The 23,076-nt window shown below is 34.6% G+C and overlaps 1 protein-coding gene across 3 annotated transcripts in view; it reads right to left on the reverse strand.

The window, feature by feature from the left end:
- Nucleotides 1-23,076, reverse strand: part of ARFGEF3 (ARFGEF family member 3) — a 207,172-nt gene that overhangs the window by 138,822 nt on the left and 45,274 nt on the right. For all 3 annotated transcript variants that reach the window (XM_031964200.1, XM_031964201.1, XM_003769494.4), the window contains exons 3-4: nucleotides 7,811-7,892; nucleotides 3,932-4,063 (exon numbers count right to left, since the gene is read on the reverse strand). In XM_031964200.1, coding sequence (XP_031820060.1) covers nucleotides 3,932-4,063; nucleotides 7,811-7,892 — 214 coding nt within the window. The remainder of the gene's footprint in view (nucleotides 1-3,931; nucleotides 4,064-7,810; nucleotides 7,893-23,076) is intronic.

Below are 23,076 nucleotides of genomic sequence, written 5' to 3' on the forward strand. Positions count from 1 at the left end.
TTATCATATATCATATATATTATCATATAGCATATATCATATTATAGCATAAAAATTTTATCATATTAGCAGTAGCAAAAAATTAGAAACAAAGTGGATGCCTATCAATTGGGGAATGGCTAAACAAACTGGATTATGTGGATATAATGAAATATTACTGTATTATAAGAAACAATGAATAGGATGAATACAAAGAAGTATTGAAAGATTTACATGAACTGATATAAAGTGAAATATCAAAGCCAAGAAAACAGAAGTATCAAATTTAAATAGAAATTAAATCATTCGTAAGGATTCCTGTCGGCCATGTATTGACTTAGAAAATCACACATTAGTGCCATTACTGGATCTATATTCCAAAAAGATCATGAAAGAGGGAAAAGGACTCACATGTTCAAAAATGTTTGTAGAACATTTTTTGTGATGGCAAGGAAATGAAAAATGAATGGATGCCCATCAATTGAAGAAAGGCTGAGTAGGTTATGGTATTTGAATGTAATGGAATATTATTGTTCTATAAGAAATGACAGGGGGCAGGAAGATGGTATATTAGATAGAACATTAGCCCTAAAGTCAGAAGAACCAGAGTTTAAATAGCCTCAGATACTTAAAACTTATTAGCTGTGTGACCCTGAACAAGTCACATAAACCTAACTACCTTACCCCCTGCCAAAAAAAGGAATGGTGAGTCCAGTGATTTGAGAAAAGCCTGAAAAGACTTATATGAACTGATGCTGAGTGAAGTGAGCAGAACCAGGAGAATATTGTATAACGTAATGGCAAAATTATGTGATGATCAACTACAGAAGAGTTAGTTCTTCTCATCAATACAATGATCCAAGACAATTCCAATAAAGTTGGAATGGCCATATCCAGAGAAGGAACTGTAAATACTGAAATGCAGATCAAAGAATAAGATTTTCACTTTTTTGTTGTTCTTTTATTTCTCATGGCTTTTGCCTTTTTAAATGTTTCTTTTATAACATGATTAATATGGAAATGTTTAAAATGATTGTACATGTATAACCTATATCAGATTGTTTGCTGTCTTGGGAAGGGGAGAGTGAGAGGAAGGGAAGAAGAAAAAATGGAACTCAAAATCTTACAAAAGTAAATGTTGAAAACTATCTTTATATATAAAAAATAAAATACTATTGAGTGAAAAAATAGAATGAGGGAAAAAAGAAAATTTCATATTAACCCTATTTATGATTTATTGTATTTTTATTTGTTTTGCTAAATATTTCTCTATTGTATTTTAATTTGATTCTGGTTACTTAGGAGTGTTATAAACTGTAGGTCTAAAACTTCTATTAGACACAATTAGTACAAACATGTAAATGGAAAGAACTACCACCATAAAACAATCAAAAGGAAATGTGACAAAGTTACAAAGAATAGGTATTGGACTAGAAAAATATATGAGAAGATACCTTCCCTCATGGCCTATTTGCTGCTGCTTCTATTATGTTCTATTATCTATCTTTGTGCCTTTCTTGGGTCTGTCATCCCTGACTGAACTACTTCCTCTTCTCCCCTCCACCTCGTAGAATCCATGGCTTCTTCAAAATGTAAATCAAGTGACACCTTTCCCATGAGGCATCTTCAGATGCTAGTGCTTTCCTCTCTGGGACTACTTCCATCTATTTTATCAGTATTTTTTATGTTGAGGTTATTTCCTTCCTTCTTCTTCTGTCCTCCCGGCCCTTGACCTTAGAATGAAAACTCACTGGGGAGGAGCTGATTTTGCTTTTTCTTTCTTTAGTACTTAGCAAAATGCCTAGCACAGAGTAAGTACTAGAGAAATGTTTATTGATGACTGGCAGATTACTCTGCAAAAAGAGGAGGAGGAGAGAAAAAGGAGAAAAAGAAGAAAAGAAAGAGGGACGGAGAGGAAGGTTTGACTTCCTCCCTGACAAAATGAAAGGGGTGGATTTATAAAGTCCCTTCTAATTATCTGTGATTCTAATGTGCCTATGAAGCTAAAGGATAGGTCTGATTTTAACTCTGAATTGTGAAGGGTCAGTCAGATAAGATAGATGTTATACCAACCTCTCAAGATCTATTTTCTAAAACAAAACAACCCTCCCAGAAAAATCCATAAACATTAAAATCGCAGAAAATTAAAACAATTTTATTTCCATTAACTTTTTTCTTTATTTAATTGTGTTCATTTAGTTCCTGGGTTTTTAGACTGCCAATATATTGTCAACAGTTATTTTAAAAGAAATATCTCTTTCTATGTCTTGCTGCTAAGCAAAAAGTGACTCCTCCTTGACTTTCCCCCAAGAGAATCTTAGAAGTGGAAAAAAAAAAAAGGTTAATAAATTAAAATGCTTAAATCAGGGTCTCTTGAAAAATAAAATGCTTTGATTTTCCAGTACTAGGATGTTTTGGGGGACAAAAGTAAAATACAACAGTAGGACTATTCATAGTCAACATTTTGATTAAAAGCTATGTATATTAGGAACATTCATCCATAGTCTTGTTTTCCCTCTTACAGAAGATCAGTTTGCTTGCCTTTCCTAGCTACATGTTATTGAAACATTAGCTTCCAGAATTTAACTAAGATTTCTAGAAGCCATTATGATGACATTAGAAAGTTAGCCATGATGTGACTTCCAGGAGAGTTAATATGTATTATTTCTTGTTCTCAGCTAAGTTAGCAGAAGGTATAACTGGGTTGGAATTAGAAATCAAGGATGGGGTCAAAGAAGCAGGTTGTGGGGTTGACACAACCATTTAACATTCTGCCTATTCCCATCTTAGATAAAGAATTACTTCACCATTATAATCTTTAATAAAAGAATTCTAAAATAAATGTAGGATCTGGGGAAGAGATTTCAGAATGGCATAATCTCTTCTAGACCTAATCTGTGACTCATTTCTTCCATAAATATAACCACCACCCAAGCATATGCTGAAAATCTAATGGTTAAAGGGAGTATGCTGGACAAGTTGCCATAGAAACTACTATTAGTAGCTAGTTATATTCTATCCAGTCAGTGTTTTGGTAGGGAAAAAAGCAACCAAAAATAATTACATCTAGAGTTATGGTCTATTAATGACTAATGGACCTATGTTACAGTACATGATGAGACTGCACATCACATCTTTTTAATACCTAAGCTTTCAGTCTTCTACAAAATCACAAAATTTTAGAGATAGGAGGAGCCTTGGAGAATGTTTCTAGCCTGGTCCCCATAATTTAGGGGTAGTACCTGAGGCCCAGAAAGTTGTAATAATTTTCCAAGATAGGGAAGGTTTGAACTGGAATATTTCAGTGAATTGCCTGCAGACATCAGGAAGCATATCAACAATTGCACTCCTCTGTATGTAGTAAAAGTGAGGAAGAGAATAATAGATTAAATCATTAAAAATGTATATCAAGCTTTGTCTGAGTAGTTTAATGTTTACCAGAAACATTTAGGTTTGTTTAGTGAATGGAATGTTTGGGTTTTTTGTTTTCTTTTTTTGCTTGTTTGTTTGCTTGTCTGTTTTGGAGAGGCAGGAGGGAGTGGTTAGATAAAGAATGTTATTTTGTATGGTCTCTAAACTAGAACAGGCAGAATTCCCAGCAAGGATGAGGTGTATTCCTAAGACAGACTACTTTATCAATTAACACATATTGTATTAAAAGGTGATGAATAATTGCTAGACAAATTCCTATTATTCTTATCAGCCATATTTCTGCTTGGATTTATTGAATTTGTTTCCTCCCATACAATTGTCACTTACATTAGAATGCACCAACAGCTCAAGTCAAGACCATTCTGTTTCAATGAGATTAAATAAGCAGTTTTGATAATTGGATGCCAACAAGAAGAGTTACAGATAGCAACAAAGTCTTTCACAAGATCTAGCGTCACCAATGAGATCAGACTTTGTCTCTGTTCCAGTGACGCAAGCCACAACGGAATATCATACTAACCTTCATCACTTCTACCTGCAGGTCTTCATTGAGGGAAGGAGTCACTCTGACAGCATTCAGGATCTGATTAAGCAACTGCTTCTCATCAGAGTCTGTTTCCATGGAGACAAATCTCTCATCCGACAGCAGCTTCTGCGAAGAGACACAAGGCATTGAACACAGACAGTCTTTTCCCCTGCTGCCTAGCTCTGTTGTAGCTTATTATATATTGATGGTTATTTTTATTACCCAAGAGTCATATAGCTGGAGACCATTATGAAAGGTCTGATATTCCTATGCTGTGAAAAAATATTTGATGACTGAAGTAAATAATGTCTTTGTCAAATGTTCTTCATTAAAAAAAAAAACAACAACACTAAATTTTGCTGTCAACTACTTCATTTTAACTTTGAATGCTGCTAAATCCCAATGTGTCAAATGAAGAGGTAGCTGAATGACAATGAGATGATACAAATATGACAAGCTGACCCATTCTCTCTCTACAAACACCTGCATATACTCCCTTCCCAAATGTCATTGGATAAGAAAAAAGGAGTAGGACTTCCAAGACGTAAAAATTGCTATCCAAACACTGACCTTCCTGGTTCACTGATTTAATCAGCTCTTTGTTGTGAAACTATATTTTGGAATTCTTATTTAAAGAATGAAGACATTCTGTCTGCTTTCTCCATGGGAGTTTGGCCTTTTGGGGTATTATTCTAAAGGGCAATTCTGAATCAAAGAGCTAGATAGCTTGTTTAATTTAGAGTGACAAGCAGGTATTGAAAGGTGATGCAGCTGATAAATGTGGAAATATGTACAGAAGACTTGCACATGTTTAACATATTTTGGATTACTTGATATCTAGGGGAGGGGGTGAAGGGAAGGGAGAGAGAAAACCATTTGGAACACAAGGTTTTGCAAGGGGGAATGTTGAAAACTATCTTTTCATGTATTTTGAAAATAAAAGGCTATTATTTTAAAATAAATAAGTGATAAAAAAAAAAGAAAAGTGATTGCAGCACAATGAGTGAAAGTATGGAAAGTAGCAAGACTTAAATTTAAGCACTATGATCCTTAGCAAGTGCCTAAACTTTTAAATTTTAAAAGAGTTTGTGATCTACATTGGTAGGTAGGTACTGTTATTATCCCCATTTTATAGCTGAAAAAACTGAGGCAAAACACAGGTTAACTACCATGATTACACAGTTAGTGTGTGTAGCTCAAGTCTGACTCCTAGCCTCACTCATTTTATACCTATCTATATACATTTTGAAAAGGAACAGAGAAGTATATTATTATTGACATTGTTGACAAAGAATATGTATTTTAATATAATCAGTACATTCAAGAACCTTCTATATGATTCTTTGGGTGGAAAGAATTCCATCTGTTTCCCATTCCAGATGTACTAACAATGTATGAAGATGTAGAGCTGGATAAGTGCTAGACTAAGTAGAGGAAAACTATATAAAATTTATCTATATCGACCCAGTTTTCCCCCATAGGAAGCTTACAATCTAGTGGGGGAATGAAATAAAAAGTAAGCAATTATAATGAACAATATTACATGATAAAAAAAATCAGAGGAATACAAAATAATATGCTATGTTAGATCCACATAACAATCATGTGTTACTTAAGTAAATTAGGTTCTATATAAAGGGAAGACAATTGATTTGAGTTCTCATTTATCTACTATCAGTTATTTTATTCTGAGCAAGTCACTTAACCTCCATTTGCCTCAGTTTTCTCACCTGTAAAATGGATATTATAATAATAGTACCTATCTCTATGGTGACTGTTGGGATAAACTGAAATTAGAATTATAAAGCACTTAGAACAGTGGCTGACACATAGTAGGTACTATAGAAATATTAGTTATTAGTCAAGGTTAGCATGGTGAACTAGAAAAACTACATGTTCTCCATTCATTTGAAACCTAAACCACTAATCCAAAACTGCACTGATCCACGAATCTCTTCCTGCCTGAACCTCATAAAAGAAGCCACCTGGAAAAGAAAATATGTTGCCAAAATGGGAATACTGTCCTTTTTACCATGATGAAATTAGCACCTGCATCTGTAGAATAAAATCTGAATGAATTATCATATTCAGGAAAGAAAAATGTGGTCTAGTTTACTAGTTAAACCCAACTTTGCCTATGTGCTTCAACCATTGTTCCTGAACACCTTTGTAAATATATTGTGTCTAAAATATGTTGTATTACTCAGTTGACAAATGATTGAAAGATATAAACAGGCAGTTTTCAGAAGAATAAATAAATCTCACTATAGTCACATGAAGAAATACTCTGATTTATGAATGATTGGAGATAAGCAAATTAAAGCATCTCTGAGGAGCCTCCTCATACTTATCATAAATGACAAATCCTGGAGAGAATAAGGGAAAATGGGTACACTAATAAACTGCTGGTGAAGTCATGTACTGATCCAACCATTCTGTAAAACCATTTGGAGCCATGCCCACACAACTCTGCATATCCTTTGCTCCAGCAATGCCATTACTGTACTCTCAAAGAGATTAAAGAAAAAGGAAAAGGACCTCTAGGTACAAGAATACTTCTAATTGCTTTATTTGTGGTAACAAAGGATTACAATGAAGAGATACTCATCAACCTGAGCATGGCTGGACAACTTGTTGCATTTGAGTGTGATGAAGTACTATTGTGTTGTAAGAAATGATGGAGCTGGTTTTAGACCTGTATGAAGTGAAGTGTGAAAAACCAGAAAATCATTGTGAACAGTAACAGCAATGTTGTAATCATGACCAACCATGAAAGATGGCTACAGTATAATGATCCAAGGCAATTCTAAAGGACTCATTTTAAAAAAATGCTATCCACCTCTGGAGAGTACCTGAAGTATAATTTTCTTGATTTCTATTTCTATTTCTCTTTCTCTCTCTCTCTCTCTTTCTCTCTCTCTCTCTCTCTCTCTCTCTCTCTCTCTCCTTTTTTGGTGATATATGACAAAGATGGAAATAAGTTTTGCATGATTTCATATATATAATTAAGATCATTTTGCTTGCCTTCTCAATAGACGAGAGAGGCTGCTAGGAAGTGAGAGAATTTAGAACTCAAAATTTTAAAAGAAAATAATGTCCAAAATAGTCAATTTTTTTAAATTAAAAAAATATATTTTAAGTTCCATGAGGTTAGAGACTATAAATTATGTATGATCCTCAATGCCTTATACAGTGCTCTTCACAGAATAGGCACTTAACAATTGATGACTCAATCAACAAGCATTTATTAAGCATCTACTGTGTGTAAAGCATTGTGCTAGGGACTACAAAGAAATAGAAACAGCCCTAGCTCTCAATAAACTTAACATTCTACTGGGAAAATGAACTACACATTAGTTCACTTTCTTGCCTTAGCAAAGATAGAAAAGGAAACCTAATTGAATGTTTGAAGAAAGATTCTTTACTGCTTTGGAGGTATCATCAACATAATTATTCTTAACATCAATTTTCATTGTACAGTGTTATAAATATCATAGAGGATGATGCTAGATCTATACCAATCTTAAGGACATAATTCACAAGTTGTTTTAAAAAATAAATCCCAGTTCAACTTAGGTTTTTTGTCTACCTTCCAAAAAAGAGAATGCTTAAGGAAAAATTCAGGTTTCAGACTGTCAGTGATAGTCCTTTAACTGATAAAAGAAGAAAAAAAAAAGCAGAGTTGGGAGAAATTTTGATTGAAATAGGAAGACTTACCACTTTTGTCTTCCCAAGGTCTGATTTATTATTAGCAAAGTTTCAAGGATTGATTTTCTAGCACACATAATCAATTCACCTTGGCTGGATTGCAAATGCAAAATGAGACTTGACACTTCCCTAAACCGCCTTCTATTCAAGGGGAGTCAGTCATACCTGCATCCCTGCTAGAGCATATTGAGCCAATTTCATATTCTTGGATTCCAAAGCAAGTTGGAGAGGAAGAAGACATTTCTCCCTGGAAGAGATACAAATAATAATAATAATAATAATAATAATAATAATAATAATAATAATAATAAACAATAGCTCAGATTATTTGACAAGTCATGTTTTTTGATCTACTTTCTTACAAAGGCAACAATAAAAAAATCATTCATAACTAGAATTGGTTATTTGTAACTACAACAGCAACAAATTATCCATAGGTAAACTTATAAGAAACGTAAGTGTACGCCCTCTTTGCCTTGACCACATAGAATTCCAGAATTCCTTCGAGACTCAGTTTACCTTAATTCCTACCTGAAGCCTAATATGAACCACAACCTCCCCTTCCATTCACCTTTCAGGTTCTGGGACTCTTCTTAAAGTAGAAATCATTTCTGTAGATATTTTGTAATAAGTTGTCTCTAAACAGAGTATAGAGAACAGTGGATGGAGCACCAGGCTTGGAGTCAGAAAGATTCATTTTTCTGAATACAAATCTGGCTTGAGATGTTTACTAATTGTGTGACTTTGGCCAATTCACTTAACTCTGTTTGCTTCAGTTTACTTTACTGTAAAATGAGCTGGAGAAGGAAATGGCAAACTATTGGTATTTTTAAAAACTTTTTTACATTATTGAACTTAATACAAAATAAGAAAAAAACAGAATAGAAAAAGACAGAAAAGACAAATAAAACAAAACAAAATATTGTCATGACCAGCAGAAATCACAGAGAATTCAGAATATATAACAATTAATTTCCATTTCAAGAAATAATAAATAATAATAGAACAGAGTATATCAATGACTGTCCATCTTTACTTCCTTTTAGATTATTCTTTTGTTCTCTGTGTACTTTTTTACTTTATTGTTTTTTTTTCCACTTTCATTCCCCCCACCTCCTCTACAGTTAAACACAGATATGTTTTTATATAATATATATGCCTAGATTTTCATGCCTACCCACACATATATCAGTTTATATACATACATACACCTACATGCATATATACCCACCTATATTCAGACACACACATGTACATACATATACATATATATGCATTTATCCAACTATAAACATGCATCTAGAATATTAATATAGCTGACATATTTCTCTCTTGATTGAATCTTTAAATTTGACTTTGTCTAAGAGCAGTGATTACAAGCCCTACTTTTTTTCTAATAAATTCTACTCCTGATCCTTGTTGCAGTGTTTGTGCATATTTTTTATTTTCTATCCCTGTTTACTCTTTACTTGCCTTGCTATTACTTAACACTCTCCCCACCCAGGATCCTTCCCTGCCCTTTTTATCTCATTCCCATTAATCTATACATTTTATTACACTCCTGTTAATCTAACACCCTTCTATGCCCCATTTTACTCTATGCCACTCTTTCCCCCTTCTTTATCCCTCTCCCATTAATCTACACACTTTGTCCCACTACTATAACTCTACATACCCTTCTATACCTCACCTTATCCACTTTGTTCCACTCCCATACATCTATACATCCTTCTATACCCCACTTTATCTTAATTGGTTAACTTCTTTTCATAATCTTTTTGTTTTTCTTAAGTTTCTCCTCAATCTCTTTCACTTGATTTTTTTTTTTTTTGAGTTCTTCTATAAATTTTTTCTCGGCAGAGAGCCATTTAATATTAATCTTTGGGGTAGAAGAGGCTTTTTTTTTTTTTTTTTTTACTTCAATGACCTCCTCTGAAGATGAACCCTGGTCTTTCCTATTCCCAAAATAAGTTCTTATGGCTGGGTTCTTCATTCTTCCTTGCCTGTTCATTTTCTTTTTAAGAAGAACGGTTAGTGGAAGCACTTCTAATTCTAGGTTTGGGGGGATAGTACCTCTAGCAGTTCAGCTCTTCCCTCAAATCCCAAAATAAAAACTTCACTTCCTCCAAGTGCCCGCAGCTGGCAACTTCCTTGCCTCACTGCTTCTACACTCACTAGTTGTGCTGGTTCCTTCTTACCCCAAGCAGTTTATCAGCAGCACAGCTAGGTCTGGCCTTCCTAGCAAGGAGAGATTCCCTCATTCTTTCATGACTCAGACCTCCAATTCCCCATGCTACCTGGGAGCTGAAAGTTCCTATGGTTTCCAGCTGAAGCTCTACTCAAGCCCAGGTAGCCTTAGGAATATCCACTTTTCCATGCAGTGAGCCTGGATGGATTTGTACTTCACCCTGGTTAAACCCCATCTTAGGGTCTTTTATGGGGGTCTTCTCGGGTTGTCCCAGGAGGACTCCTGTTCTGCCCCAAGTCATCTTTGTTTTTCACCTGTCTATGTAAACCCTAAATTGCAAATTTGTTTGTGGGGGAAAATCTGGAGAGCTTGAAATTTTCTGACCATCTTCCCAGAATCCTCCCCACTCCAAATGGGGTCACAAGAATAAGATATGACTGAAAAACAACAACAAACTTGTTATTACTTTTCATTATCTCAACAGCATTTTGGTTCCTTCAGGGCAAGAATTATTTTCATTTCTGTCTTTGTATGCCCAGGACTTACAAAGAGTCTGGCTCTTATAGGTGCTTAAGAGATTCTTGTTGAATGAAAGAAAGAATTGCTATAGGTAACTGGAACACAAAAACAAAACAAAACAAAAAATAGTTCCTGCCACAAAGCTATCGATACCTACATATAGCAATAAATTGTTGGTACAGTGATAGTAAGAATGAAATGGAGGAATTCTACAAGTGCAATAGAAAATCTCATTTTACATTCTTTGATTGAACCTCTATGCAGTTACCACCTAAGTTTCTCTTACTTAACCAATAGAGGCTGTAACCTCTCTAAATTAACTCTATTTTCTGCTAAGGGTGAAAAAAGAAACCACTGTATTTCACCTTTAGAAACCACAAGGAAACTAGCTGTGAAGATAACCCAGTGAATCAGAAAATTAACAATCACTATAGTATGGAGGAATTGGCTCAGAGGTTTGAACATTCACTCACCCATCACACGGCAGGCTAACCTACATCTCTGAACATCCCTCCAGCATCAGCAACATGAAAGAATGAGAGAGGCTCTTGATATACCATCTAATATAGGTTACAGAACTACAGTAAGCAAACAAAATGAAAACAGATTTGATTACCTAGGATCAAACCAGCCTTAGCTGGAGAATAAGTAGTTTAGGGGAAAATGGTTTCTCTTTCTTTACATCCTTTGATATAAGGCTCAATGACAAGATTGAGTCATTTCCTGTTTCTATTATAAATATCATCAATTCTATCTTTATCATCACCTAATTGTAGTGATGCAATTCTAGATTAATGAACACTAAAAATGTGATCTGTAGAGAATTCCAGTTCTGTTCATTGTTCACATTTAAGTGACATGCTGTCATTCTCAATTCCAAGGGTAGAAAAGGGAAACTAGAGGATGAGAGAGATAGGAATAAGAGGGGAAATGTTTTCTCAACTATATGAATTCTGTCAAGAGCACAGTCAAACCTCTAAATAAATAACAAGTATGCATGTGCCAATATACTATATATAAGGAGTAAAGCCAAGGTTGGCTGATGTGAACATCTGTACAAGATTCAGCTCAGTTAAGTACAAATTATAACAATCAGAAGAACAAGAGTGAAATACAGCCTTTCAAAATACAATACGACCCACATAAACTATTGGACAAAATCCTGAGGCATGCTAGGTATACCTCCCATTTAATAGTGTGGTCACCAATATAAGCAAATGGTCATGCAGGGATATAAGGGAAAAAGAATGAGAGGCAGAAGATAATTCACACTCAGAAGATATGAGTTTGTATACTGGCTCTGCCATTTGATATCGTTGAGTTTCTCTGGATGTCAGTTTCCTTACCTGTAAAATGAAGGTATTATACTCTTAAGCTCAAAGGTCATTCTAGTCCTAAACATCAATACTAAGTATGACTAATATCTTTGAATATCTGAAGGGCTCCAGGAGGATGAGGAATTCAATTGGTTCTAGTTGTGTTTGGCCCCAGAGAGCTAACCTTGGAACATTGGAAAGAAATTGTTCAAAAGGAGAATGGAGTTCCAGAATACCTTAGGAAGAGGTGGGATCCTCCTTGTTACCTTTCAAGCAAGAGTAGATAATCACTTGTCAGATGTGTTTTAGTGGGAATTCTTTCCTTGGGATTAGGGATGGTCTAGTCTCTCCATGGTAGAGAAGGTCTTTTTTCAACTTTAAAATACTTGGCTTCTGTGAGATGTCAGAGTTGGTATTAAAACACAAATTAAAATTCTTAGCAATACAGAGGCATAATAAAATACATAAAGGATATGAAACAGCTATAAAGTGGGCTTTATTAGTCAACAAAGATTTATTAAATGTTTATTATGTGCCCGGAACTATGCTAGATGCTAGAAATATGTATAAAATATATAAAAGAAATAATAATAAAAATATAAAGAAAGGTGAAAATATAAATAACTTTGTATATACAAGAAATGTACAGAATAGGTGGAAGATAAATTTTGAAGAGGTAGTGGGGAGCATAGGAAAGGCTTTTGGTCAAAAGCAACATCTGAGTTGAATCTTAAAGGAAGCAGGGAAACTAAGAGGTGAAAAGGGAGGATGAACAGGTTTGAGGAACAGCTTGTGAAAAAGCATGGAATTGGGTAATGGAATATTATGTGTAAGGATAGGCAAAAGATAACTGAATCACAGAATGGGTATGGGTTGGTTGGTTTTCATTCTTCATTCTTGAAGAGGACCAAAATGACATCATTATATCGGAGTTGAGTTACAGTGTGTCCAACTTGACTGATCAGACTAACATGAACTCAGAATTCTCTGCCACAGGTCAGTCACAAATAGTTCCTATGATGTGAATCTCAGGTTTCATTTGAGCTAATTCAATTCTGTTTGTATATGTACAAGAGTATGTATGGAAGGTAAGAAGGGATTGAGTTGTGAGGGGCTTTAAATGCCACACAAGATTTTATATTTTATTTGGGATGTAACAAAAGTCATTAAACTTTATTGAATAGGAAGAAGAGTTGATTTGGTCAATTGATTTGTTTGATTAAGAAAGTCACATTGGCAGCCTAGTAGAGACTAGATCAGGGAAAAGAATCTTGAAACAGGAAGACTAATTAGAGAGTTCTTGGCATAGTCCAAGTGGGAAATGAAGAAGCCTTGTTCCAAGATGGCAATTTTATAAGAGCAGGAAAAGGGAATACACCAGAGTTGTGGAAGTATAGAAATAACAAGTTTTGATAAAACATCGGATATGTGAAATGATTGAGATTGAGAAGTCATGAATGATACCAAAGCTGGAAACCTGAGTAACTAGAAAAATAGTGATGCTCTTTACTCAACTAATCGAGAAGTTTAGAAGGGAGAATTTGAGGTGGGGAACACTATATAACAGCTTTGTTTTGAATTTGCTGAGTTTGAGATGCCCACAGGACATCCATTTCAAGATATCCAAAAGATTGTTGATGATTTGGGGCCAATATCTTAGGATAGAGACTAGAGCCAGATATGATCTGACAATCATCTGCATAGATATGATCTTTAAATCCAAGGGAATTGTTAAATGAGATAATTCTAGGGAGAAGAGAAAAGGAGCTGGAGACAAAGCCTTGGTGAATATCCATGCCTAGTAGATATGAACTAAATGGAGACCCAGAAAAGGAGAAGGAGAAGGAGCAATCAGACAAATAGAAAGAAAAGGAGAGAACAGTAAATACTTATAGATGAAATATTATGTAAGAGGAGATGGTGATCAGCAGTTTCAAAGGTTGCAGACATGCCAAGAAGGATGATGATTGAAAAAAAGATCATTACATCCAGCAATTAAGAGATTACTAGTAATTTTGGAGAGGGTTGTTTCACAGAAATGACAATGTTAGAAGCCAGATTGCAGAGACTTCAGAGGTAGGAGGAAAGAAAATGAAGGTATCTGTACATAGCTTTTTCAAGAAGGTAGGAAGAGAGATAGGATAGTGAGGAGACAGACATGGGCTTGTTTGAGTCATTAGGGAATAAGCCAATAGATAGGGAAAGACTAGAGATATGAGAGGGTGGGAAAGACAATGGGACCAATTTCTGGAAAAAATCAGGAGATGAGTTCACACTATGAAAGATGACTTTCTTTAATAAACAGCAAAAAAAGACATCATCAAGAATAGGAATGACTAGAAAGTGAGGTACTTTGTCAAGCAGCAAGAATGATACGTTTACCAGATACCTGGAATGCTACAGTAAGTACTCAGCATATCAAGAAGATCAGAGCTGGGGATGAAGGGTGCCTTAGGATTCTAGGAAGATGTGGAGTAAGTTGATGAATTTCAAGCTCTCCAGATTTCCCCCACAAATTGAACCAATTTGTGCTTCAGGGTGAACATACACTGGTAAAAAATCAAGAATTGGGGCAGAACAGGGGTCCTCCTGGTACAATCCAAGAAGATATGAAGAAAGTTCCCCTGGGAATATCTCCTTAGAAAATCAAATAGGGAACCCTGGGGCAAGCTGGATGTCACTGAAGTCTCAGCAGGAATCACAGAAACTCTGACCTCTTGGAGTGCTTGAGGAGTCTGGGTCTAAGTCAAAGGAGACTGAGGGAACCTTGGCTGATTGGGAACACCAGGCCCAACTATGCTGCAGAGACAAAATCTCCTCTACCCCACAATTAGAGGTGATTATGCTAATGCCTTTTATTTTAAAAAAAATGAACCAGAAAATAAGAAAGGAACCCCTCTCCATAGAAACCAACTATGGGAATAGGGAAGACTAGGGTTCATCTTCAGAAGAGGACACTAAAATAAAAAAGTTACCCCAAAGAGTAATGTGAAATGGCTCTGCTCAGAGAGGTTTCATAGAAGAACTCCAAAAAGAATTTAAAAATCAAATGAGAGACATTGAAGAAAAACTAAAAGCAAAAAAAAAAAAAAAAAAAAAAATTCAAGAAAAAATAAGATTATGGGAAAAAAAAAAGCCAACCAACTTGAAAAAGAGACAAAGAGCCTCAAAGGTGAAAATAAATCCTGGGCAAGGGGAAGTCAGTGAAGTTAGGAGAGACCAAGAAATGACAAAAAAAGGATTATAAAGAATGAAAAAAAGAAAAGAATGTGAAACATAAAAAAAAAAAGATCTGGAGAACAGATCAAGAAGAAGAAAATATAAGAATAATTGGACTGCCTCAAACTTATAACCAAAAAATTAAATAAACAAAAAGAACAAAAAGGACACAATAATGCAAGAAATAATCCAAGAAAATTGTCCTGTAGTGATAGAACATGAGGTGAAAGTAGAAATAGAAAAAACTACTGATCATTATCTCAAAGAGATCTTTTGTGGAAAACACATAAGAATATTATTGCCAAATTTCAAAAACCCCAAACCAAAGAGAAAATTTTGCAAGAAACAAAAAAAAAAAAAATTCAAATATCCTGGAACTACAATTAGAATAGTATAGTACTTTTCAGCAGCCACAATAAAAAAAAAAACGCATTTCCTGTAATCAAATCTACTGACAATCAAAACAACTAGGCCTGAGGCCAAATATATCCTATCCAATAAAATTTTTTATAATATTGAACAAGAAAAAAATGGACATTCAAGGAACTTGCCGACTTTCAGGACTTTCTATCAATGAAACCCAAACTTAATAGAAAATTTAACATGTAAGAGCCATTATCAAAGATCAATTTCTAGGAACTTAACACTAACAAATTGTTTATGATTTTTTAATACTGCAAATGTATACCATATGTTCAAGTGTGACATCAACAATAAGGTAGTTCAAAAGAAAGTTTGGGTAGAGTTGAGGTAAAAATAGAAGTCATGTTTTACAAATGAGATACAGAAGAAGAAAAGACACAGAGGCATTAGAGGGAGAAGGAGAGCTCATAGTTCTGAAATTTTACTCACATGGGGAATGGGTTCAATAGGCAACACTATATATATATACCATGAAGGATATAGCACCCTACAAAATATAAAGAAATAAGGGGGAGGGGCAGCAGTGGATAGAACACCAAACCTGAAGTCAGGAAGACTTGAGTTGAAATCTGGCCTCACACTTAACACTTCTTAGCTGTATGACCCTGGGCAAGTCACTTAACCCCAATTGCCTCAGAAAAAAAGAAAGAGAAAGAAAGAAAGAAAGAAAGAAAGAAAGAAAGAAAGAAAGAAAGAAAGAAAGAAAGAAAGAAAGAAAGAAAGAAAAGAAAAGAAATAAGGGGGAAGCAAATGGTAAAGAAGACAAAGGAGAGATCTGTGGGTGGGGGAGGTTAAGTAATAGCAAGGCAAACTAAGGAGCAGAATAAAAGCAGCGTCAACAGGGATAGGAAAGATGCGTGGATATGTATAAGGGGGAGGAGTGGGATATGTGTATTGTATGTATTTTTCTATATAAGTATACATAAATATATCTTTTCTTAACTATAGCTTGCTTGGGGGTTGTGAGGGAGTGGGGAAAAGAATAAAGTTAAAAAGTTACATAACAGAGAACAAAAAACAATTTACAAGGAAATAAAGAAAAGATGCATACTCATGATGAATATAATTTATTTTACTAATATATATATATATATACATATATATACACACTTTCTTGATCTAGTAATTTGTTGTTATATATTTTGAATTCTCCCTGATGTTCTGCTGAGCACATGACAATGTTCTTTTTTGTTTTGTTTTGTATTCCTTTTCTGTTTTTCTTTTTTCTTATTCTATTTTTAAAAATAAAATACGTTTTAAAAAAAGAATCAGAGGAAAGAATTTCAAGCCTTGGGTGGGTCCTCCATGGAAGTCATACAGAAAGAATTTTTTACAGGATAGGAAGCAGTGATAAGATCCAAACAGTCATAATAGTAAACTCATTCTTTAAAAACCCAAAGAAGCATGTTTTGGTTTTTTTTTTTGGAGGTAATTAATCAAGAATTTTTTTTATTAAGTACTTACTCTGTGCCAGAACTTGGAAAGTAAAGGGAAAGAGTAAAAGAAACAATGGTAGCTAAAAATATGAAGGACCACCAGTAAGTGGAGATTTGGGCTAGCTGATGAAAGATGGGCATGGTTATAGAGTGGGGTACACTGTGTCTATGGTATCAGATGACACTTTCCTCAAGGAGAAAAATTAAGAATTTAAGATCATATAAAGCTAAATTTAACAGAGAGGAGGGTCCCTTCATATTCAGCCAGGAATCTTTGCTGTCAGAATCTGGCTACATTCTCTGAGATGTGACATTCTTCTGTAATGTCAGTGTAACTCAGGGGCAGTTCTGGGTCAGGTCCTGGGGTAGGAAATATAGAGGAGACAGTCTCCCTATCTTGAATGAGGAAGGTTTCTTTCCATAACCCTATTAATCCGTGTCCCACCCTGCCACCCATTTAATGGCCCAATAATCCTGACACAAACGGGGGAAGAGATACAACTAGACTTCAACTTGGATCAATTAGAAGACAAATATTACAATCTGCAAATTATTGCAGAAAACCATTAAAAAAACCTTGCCACTTTTTTCAAAAAGAAAGGAGTTTAATGAGTAGTAACAACCCATTACTTTAATGTATTAATGAAATTTCTAATAAAGATGGTGTATGACACACATAATTCCTCTTCATTAAAGCATGTACAAAATAATAGTTTGATCCTGTATTCATGCTGACGAATGGACCCTTCCAAAATTAATATTTTTTGAAAACAAACTCTTAATTTTCAGGCAAAGGCAACATAAAAGATTTTTTTCCTGCCTGAGTCAGTGAAGGCAGAAACTCTCTGTATCATATTCCCATACAATGGCATTGTTCTGTTTGGTTTCAAGCTGAGAAATGATTAGGAATGTTACAGATCAACAAAGCAAGAATTTTAAATGCAGGATCTGCCAGCAAATGATATCGAGGAAAGTTAAACCTATTTCCATTAACTACATTGCTATGGTTGGCAGCCCAGCCTCATTAAACTAGGAAGACAAGGCAGCAAAGGGAATGTAACAAACGGTGAATAAAGGAAAGTTGTCCAGTATTTATTTGTTAGTGATTTAGTTTTAGGGGATAGATGTGAATTTCTAGTAAATCTTGCTATGAAGTAAAGCTTCATATCCTTGAATGTTCAATTACTTTCTGCTTCAGAAAACATCTGGGGAAAGTCTAGACAAGATAACTCCTAGGGTTCTGTCACACTCTTCAGATTGCTAATAATAATAGTTCATACTAATGATGAAATATGAATGCAGATAAAAGCCTACTATTTTCACTTTTCTTCCCCCTTTTTACCCTTTTGTTCTGTTTCTTCTTTCACAACATGACTAATGTGGAAATGTCTTACATGACTGCAAATGTAGAACTTATACCAGATTAACTGCCATCTTAGGGAGGCGTAGGGACAAAGGGGAAAGGAGGAAGAAAATTTGGAACTCACTCAAAATCTTTCAAAAAATAAAAGCCTAAATTGTCTTTATATGTCACTGGAAATTTATTTATTTTATTGTATTTTATTTATACCATTAATTTTTTAAATAAAAAATATTTCAAAAGAAAAAATAGTTCATACTCAACAGATGCATGTGCCTTGAAGTTTAAAAAAACCTTTCATACTAACTCTGACAAATAATATCCTTATTTAACAAGTGAGAAAACTGAGGCCCTGATGCTCTGTCCTGCTTCTTTAGGAGTTATTTCTCAAACTTCCATTTTGAGGAAATACTCAGATGGTCCTAAACTCACTCACTCTTTCACTGGACTTTTGCTTCTGCTCCTTAATCTTCTTACTTTATCTTTAAGCCCACCCCCTTTTCATCTTAAGCAAAGGCTTAATAAATGCTTACAGCCTGAAATTCATGGAGATTAAGTGACTTGGGGTGTCATGACTATGCAGCTAGGAAATGGGTAACAGTCAGTATCCCAAAAGATCACTAAAGGCTAGCACACTGGGGTGAACCTAATAAAATGAAATTTTTTTATTAGGGATATAGGTTTTTATACCTGGATTAAAATAATTGGCTTTACAAAAACAAAATGGGAGACGTATGGTCAGACAGCATTTTGTCTAAAATAAATCTGAGGGTTTTAGCTGGGTGAAAGCTGAATAGGAGCCAAAAGCGTGACAGAGAAGCCTAATACAAAGCTAATGAAACTTGTGCTGTGCTCAGTAAGGTCTCCAGAAATAAGGACATTCCAGTCCCTTTGTACTCCATACTAGTAATATCACTTCTAGAGCATGTGTATTCTTTCCCACATACCACGTTAATAAGTTAGAAAGAAGAGAAGAATAGGGTCAAGGGGTATATGATAGCTCTCTCCAGTGCCTCCTGGTTGCCTTCCACCAAGGAACCGCCTCCAGGTTCCAGAATTGTTTTAGCCTCCTTCCCTTCTTCCCAGAGTCCATTCCAACCATCCTGCCAATATCTCCTTTCTATTTTCTACTTCTGATTAGACACTAAAATCCTATCCCCACTCAGGCAGCTGGTGGCAGAGTGGATAGAGTTATGAATCTGGAGTCAGGAAGATCTGAGTTCATATTCAGTCTCAGACACTTACTAATTATGTGATTTCACAAATGATTTAACGTCTGATTACTTCAATGCCCACAACTGTAAAATGGGGATAATATTAGCACCTACTTTTAAGGGGTGTTTCAAAAGACATAATATGTGAAAAAACCCCAAAATACTTATTATAGTACTGGGCGTATAATAAGCACTATATAAGTAGTTATTTCCTTCCTCTTTCTCAGTATTAGTAGATGCAGTATTAGAGATGCAGTATCCTCTTTTCACTGTGATCTTGAGACCTATTACTTTCTCCCCCATTCTATTGTGCTGCTCCTATATGACAAACACCCCACCAAATCCTAATAATCCTTGTATCTTTCTAACCACTGTGCAGCAAAACTCTCTCATCCAGAATTACCTCGAGATCTCCTGCAAACTAGCATCTACTTCTCTGTGAAATTATTTTCTTAAACAGAGAAGAGAAACTATAAGGGATTCAATAAGCTTGAACTGTTTACATTCCTATATGGAAAGATATATTTGCATAGAGGGTAGCTAGAAGGGTTACCTAGAAGTACACAGAAGGCATGGGTGAAAGTTGAATATGATGGGATGGTATCTAAAAAATTAAAATTAAGGGATGAGAAATAGAAAGGCACTAGAAGAAGGGAAAAGAGTAAAGTAGAATGTGATAAATTATCTCACATGAAAAAATTGGGGGAGGGGGCTTTTACATTGGAGAAGAAGCACTTGAACTTACTCTGATTGGAATTAATCAAGAAGGATTAAGATACACAATCAGTTAGGTATAGAAATCTGTCTAATCCTATAAGAAAGTAAGAGGTGAAGGGGAGGAGAGGAGTTGTGATGGGGATAGGGGAGCTGATAGAAGGAAGGATGGATTGGGGGAAACAGTAAAAAGCAAAACATGTGAGAATGGTAATAATGAAAGGAAAGACAGACAGAGAGAGAGAGAGAGAGAGAGAGAGAGAGAACCATTCAGTAGTTGATAAATGATACAGGAAATTTTTAGACAAAATAATTAAAGCTCTCTATAATCATATGAAAAAATCCTACAAATAACTATTGATGAGAGAAATGCAAATTAAAACAACTATGAGGTAATACTTCACACTGATTAGACTACTTAATATGACAGAAAAGAAAAATGGCAAATGTTGAGGGGGAAAATTGAAACTTAATGCACAGTCAGTGTAATTGTGATTTGATTCAACCATTCTGAAGTGAAGTTTAGATCTATGCCCAAAGAGTTGCAAAAAGGGTTTATATACATATGTATATACCTCTTGACCAAGCAATACCACTACTAGACTGTATTCCAAAAAGATTTTTTTTAAAAAGCAAAAGGAACTATATGTACAAAAACATTTATAGCAGCTCTTTTAGCAATTGCAAAGAACTAGAAATTGAGATGCCCATCAATTTGGGAAATAACTGAACAAATTATAATATTATTGTAATGAAATAATAAAAGAAATGATGAGCAAGATGTTCCAAGATAAACCTGGAAAGAATTACATGGTGTCAAATTGCTTGTTTTCTCAATGGGGTGGAGAGGGAGAAAGGGAGAAAATTTTGAACTCAGAATTTTTAAAAAAGAATGTTAAAAATCATTTTTACATGTTATTGGGTGAAAATAAAATATTAATTGAAATTATGTCCTTAATTCATTGGTTCTAGGATAGCACTGGTATAGGTATCCCTTCCAAACGTACAAATCACATGACTTCTTAGCTTCATGTAATTTTTGTTCATGTTTTTCCAAAGACCAGCTACATTTAACATTTTTTAAATAACAGTGGAAAGTTTGCAGTTGTCTGTTATCTCCATTCCTATGGGACACCCATAATTAGTTAGAAATTCTAGTGTTTAAAAAAAATGAGTAATTTTCTTTTAACAGTCAACTATTAAAATACAAGGCTTCATTGTCTATTATGATAATTTTTTTTAATTTCATATTTTATTTTCCCCAGTTATATTCATTTTCTCTCTCTCCCTATTTCTCTGTCTCTGCTTTGCTTGTTCAGTTCTGTCTATCTCTCTCCTTTTATCAATATTCATTTCTCTCCCCTCTTCTTTCTGTAACCTCCTCCACTATTGAGAATTTCCATAACAGTCATGTTGCAAAAGAAAATATAGATAAAAATAAAACAAACAAACCTCAAGAAAAATAAGGAAAGTAAAAAAAAAAGCATGCTTCAATCTAATCAGACACTATCAATTCTTTCTCTGTGTATAGATAGCATTTTTCATCATAAGTCCCTTAGTTGTCTTAGGTCATTGTATTGCTGAGAATAGTTATGTCATTCATAGCTTATCATTTTATAATATTGTTGTTACTTTTTATACATTGCATCAGTTCATATCATGATCATTCTTTTATACTTGACTGCTTGAGAAAGCTGTACATCATCAGGGCATAATTTTGAATTTGTTAGGTTTTATGTATAAACTAAATTTGTCAATAAGTAATAATAATAATAATAAATGAAAATAAAGGTATTGTACAAAGTGAGAACTTAGGAAGATCATTTAAGGTAATGGACTTGAATTTGTTCCTCTTATTAAATTCTGGGCATAGCAGACTGATCACTAGTAGTACCTGTTAAAGCTACAGATAGTAAAAAACTAGATGATGACCACCTACTCTTTTTCATGTCTAAAGCTGGGCAATATAGATTCTACTTTTTCTTTGTTTTCCCATTATGGATGATTGTACTAATCTCTTTGGAGTGGTCATAGTTTGTGTGTTTGTAGGTATGTTCACATGTACATGCATGTGTGTGCCTATTTATGATAATTCTCTTTAAAAATTTTTTTCCTTTTTATTGTGAGCTTAATTATCTACAAACACAGCCATTTCAAGATGCAAAGAACAGAAGAGGACAGTATAAGAAAAAATAACTTCTACTAAAATCAGGATTTAAAAGAAATATATACATTTATGAAATTTAATGAGATAAGAAAATTTTTCCTATTTCTACTTACTGCACATGAGGGTACTGCATGTTTCCTCTTTTGTACTTTTTTCTACTTATTTAAAAAAATTCTTGATGTCCTTTTATGTCTAGTACTTTACACTAACCCAACCGTCTCTCTATATAGAATGCTTCCCTTACAATAATTATGTTGTGTTGGATAAAACATATTAAACATCAGATACATCTTAGAGCACACATCTGCCTCGGTGCCACTAGTCCATTTCTTATTGTCATAAATATCATAGATTACATTCTATAGAGTTGGAAGGGAGGGAGCACAATGCAATTAACACAGTGCTATTCACAATTAGAAATAGTTTTAGAAATGATCTTTTAATGGGATTTTAGATAATCCAAAACAGACAAACTTCTGCATTTCATAGATGAGGAAGGGGAAGTCCAGGGAGCAGAAGAGACTTACAAACAAGCAGCAGTGCTAGACTATGAATCCATGTCCTCTGACCCCAGAGCCAGCACATAAGGTAATATTCAAGTTAATTTCTAGAAACAAGAGAGGGAAAAGGATCTTCCCTTCTCTGGCAATACAAGAATTTGTCCTCTCCTATCTTCCAACTATGTTTTCTTTATCTGTACACACATTATTTCAGATACCATCTCTCCTCCTACCCCCGAATATAAACTTCTTGAAGGTAGGGAGTATATATTTATTTTTATATTCCAAGTACTTGGTACAGAGCAGGTGCTCAAGGATTCTTTTTTTGAATGAAGAGAGGGGAATAAGCATTTATAAACCATACTGTGTCTTGGC

Source organism: Sarcophilus harrisii, chromosome 4, assembly GCF_902635505.1.
Source record: "Sarcophilus harrisii chromosome 4, mSarHar1.11, whole genome shotgun sequence".
Taxonomy (NCBI): domain Eukaryota; kingdom Metazoa; phylum Chordata; class Mammalia; order Dasyuromorphia; family Dasyuridae; genus Sarcophilus; species Sarcophilus harrisii.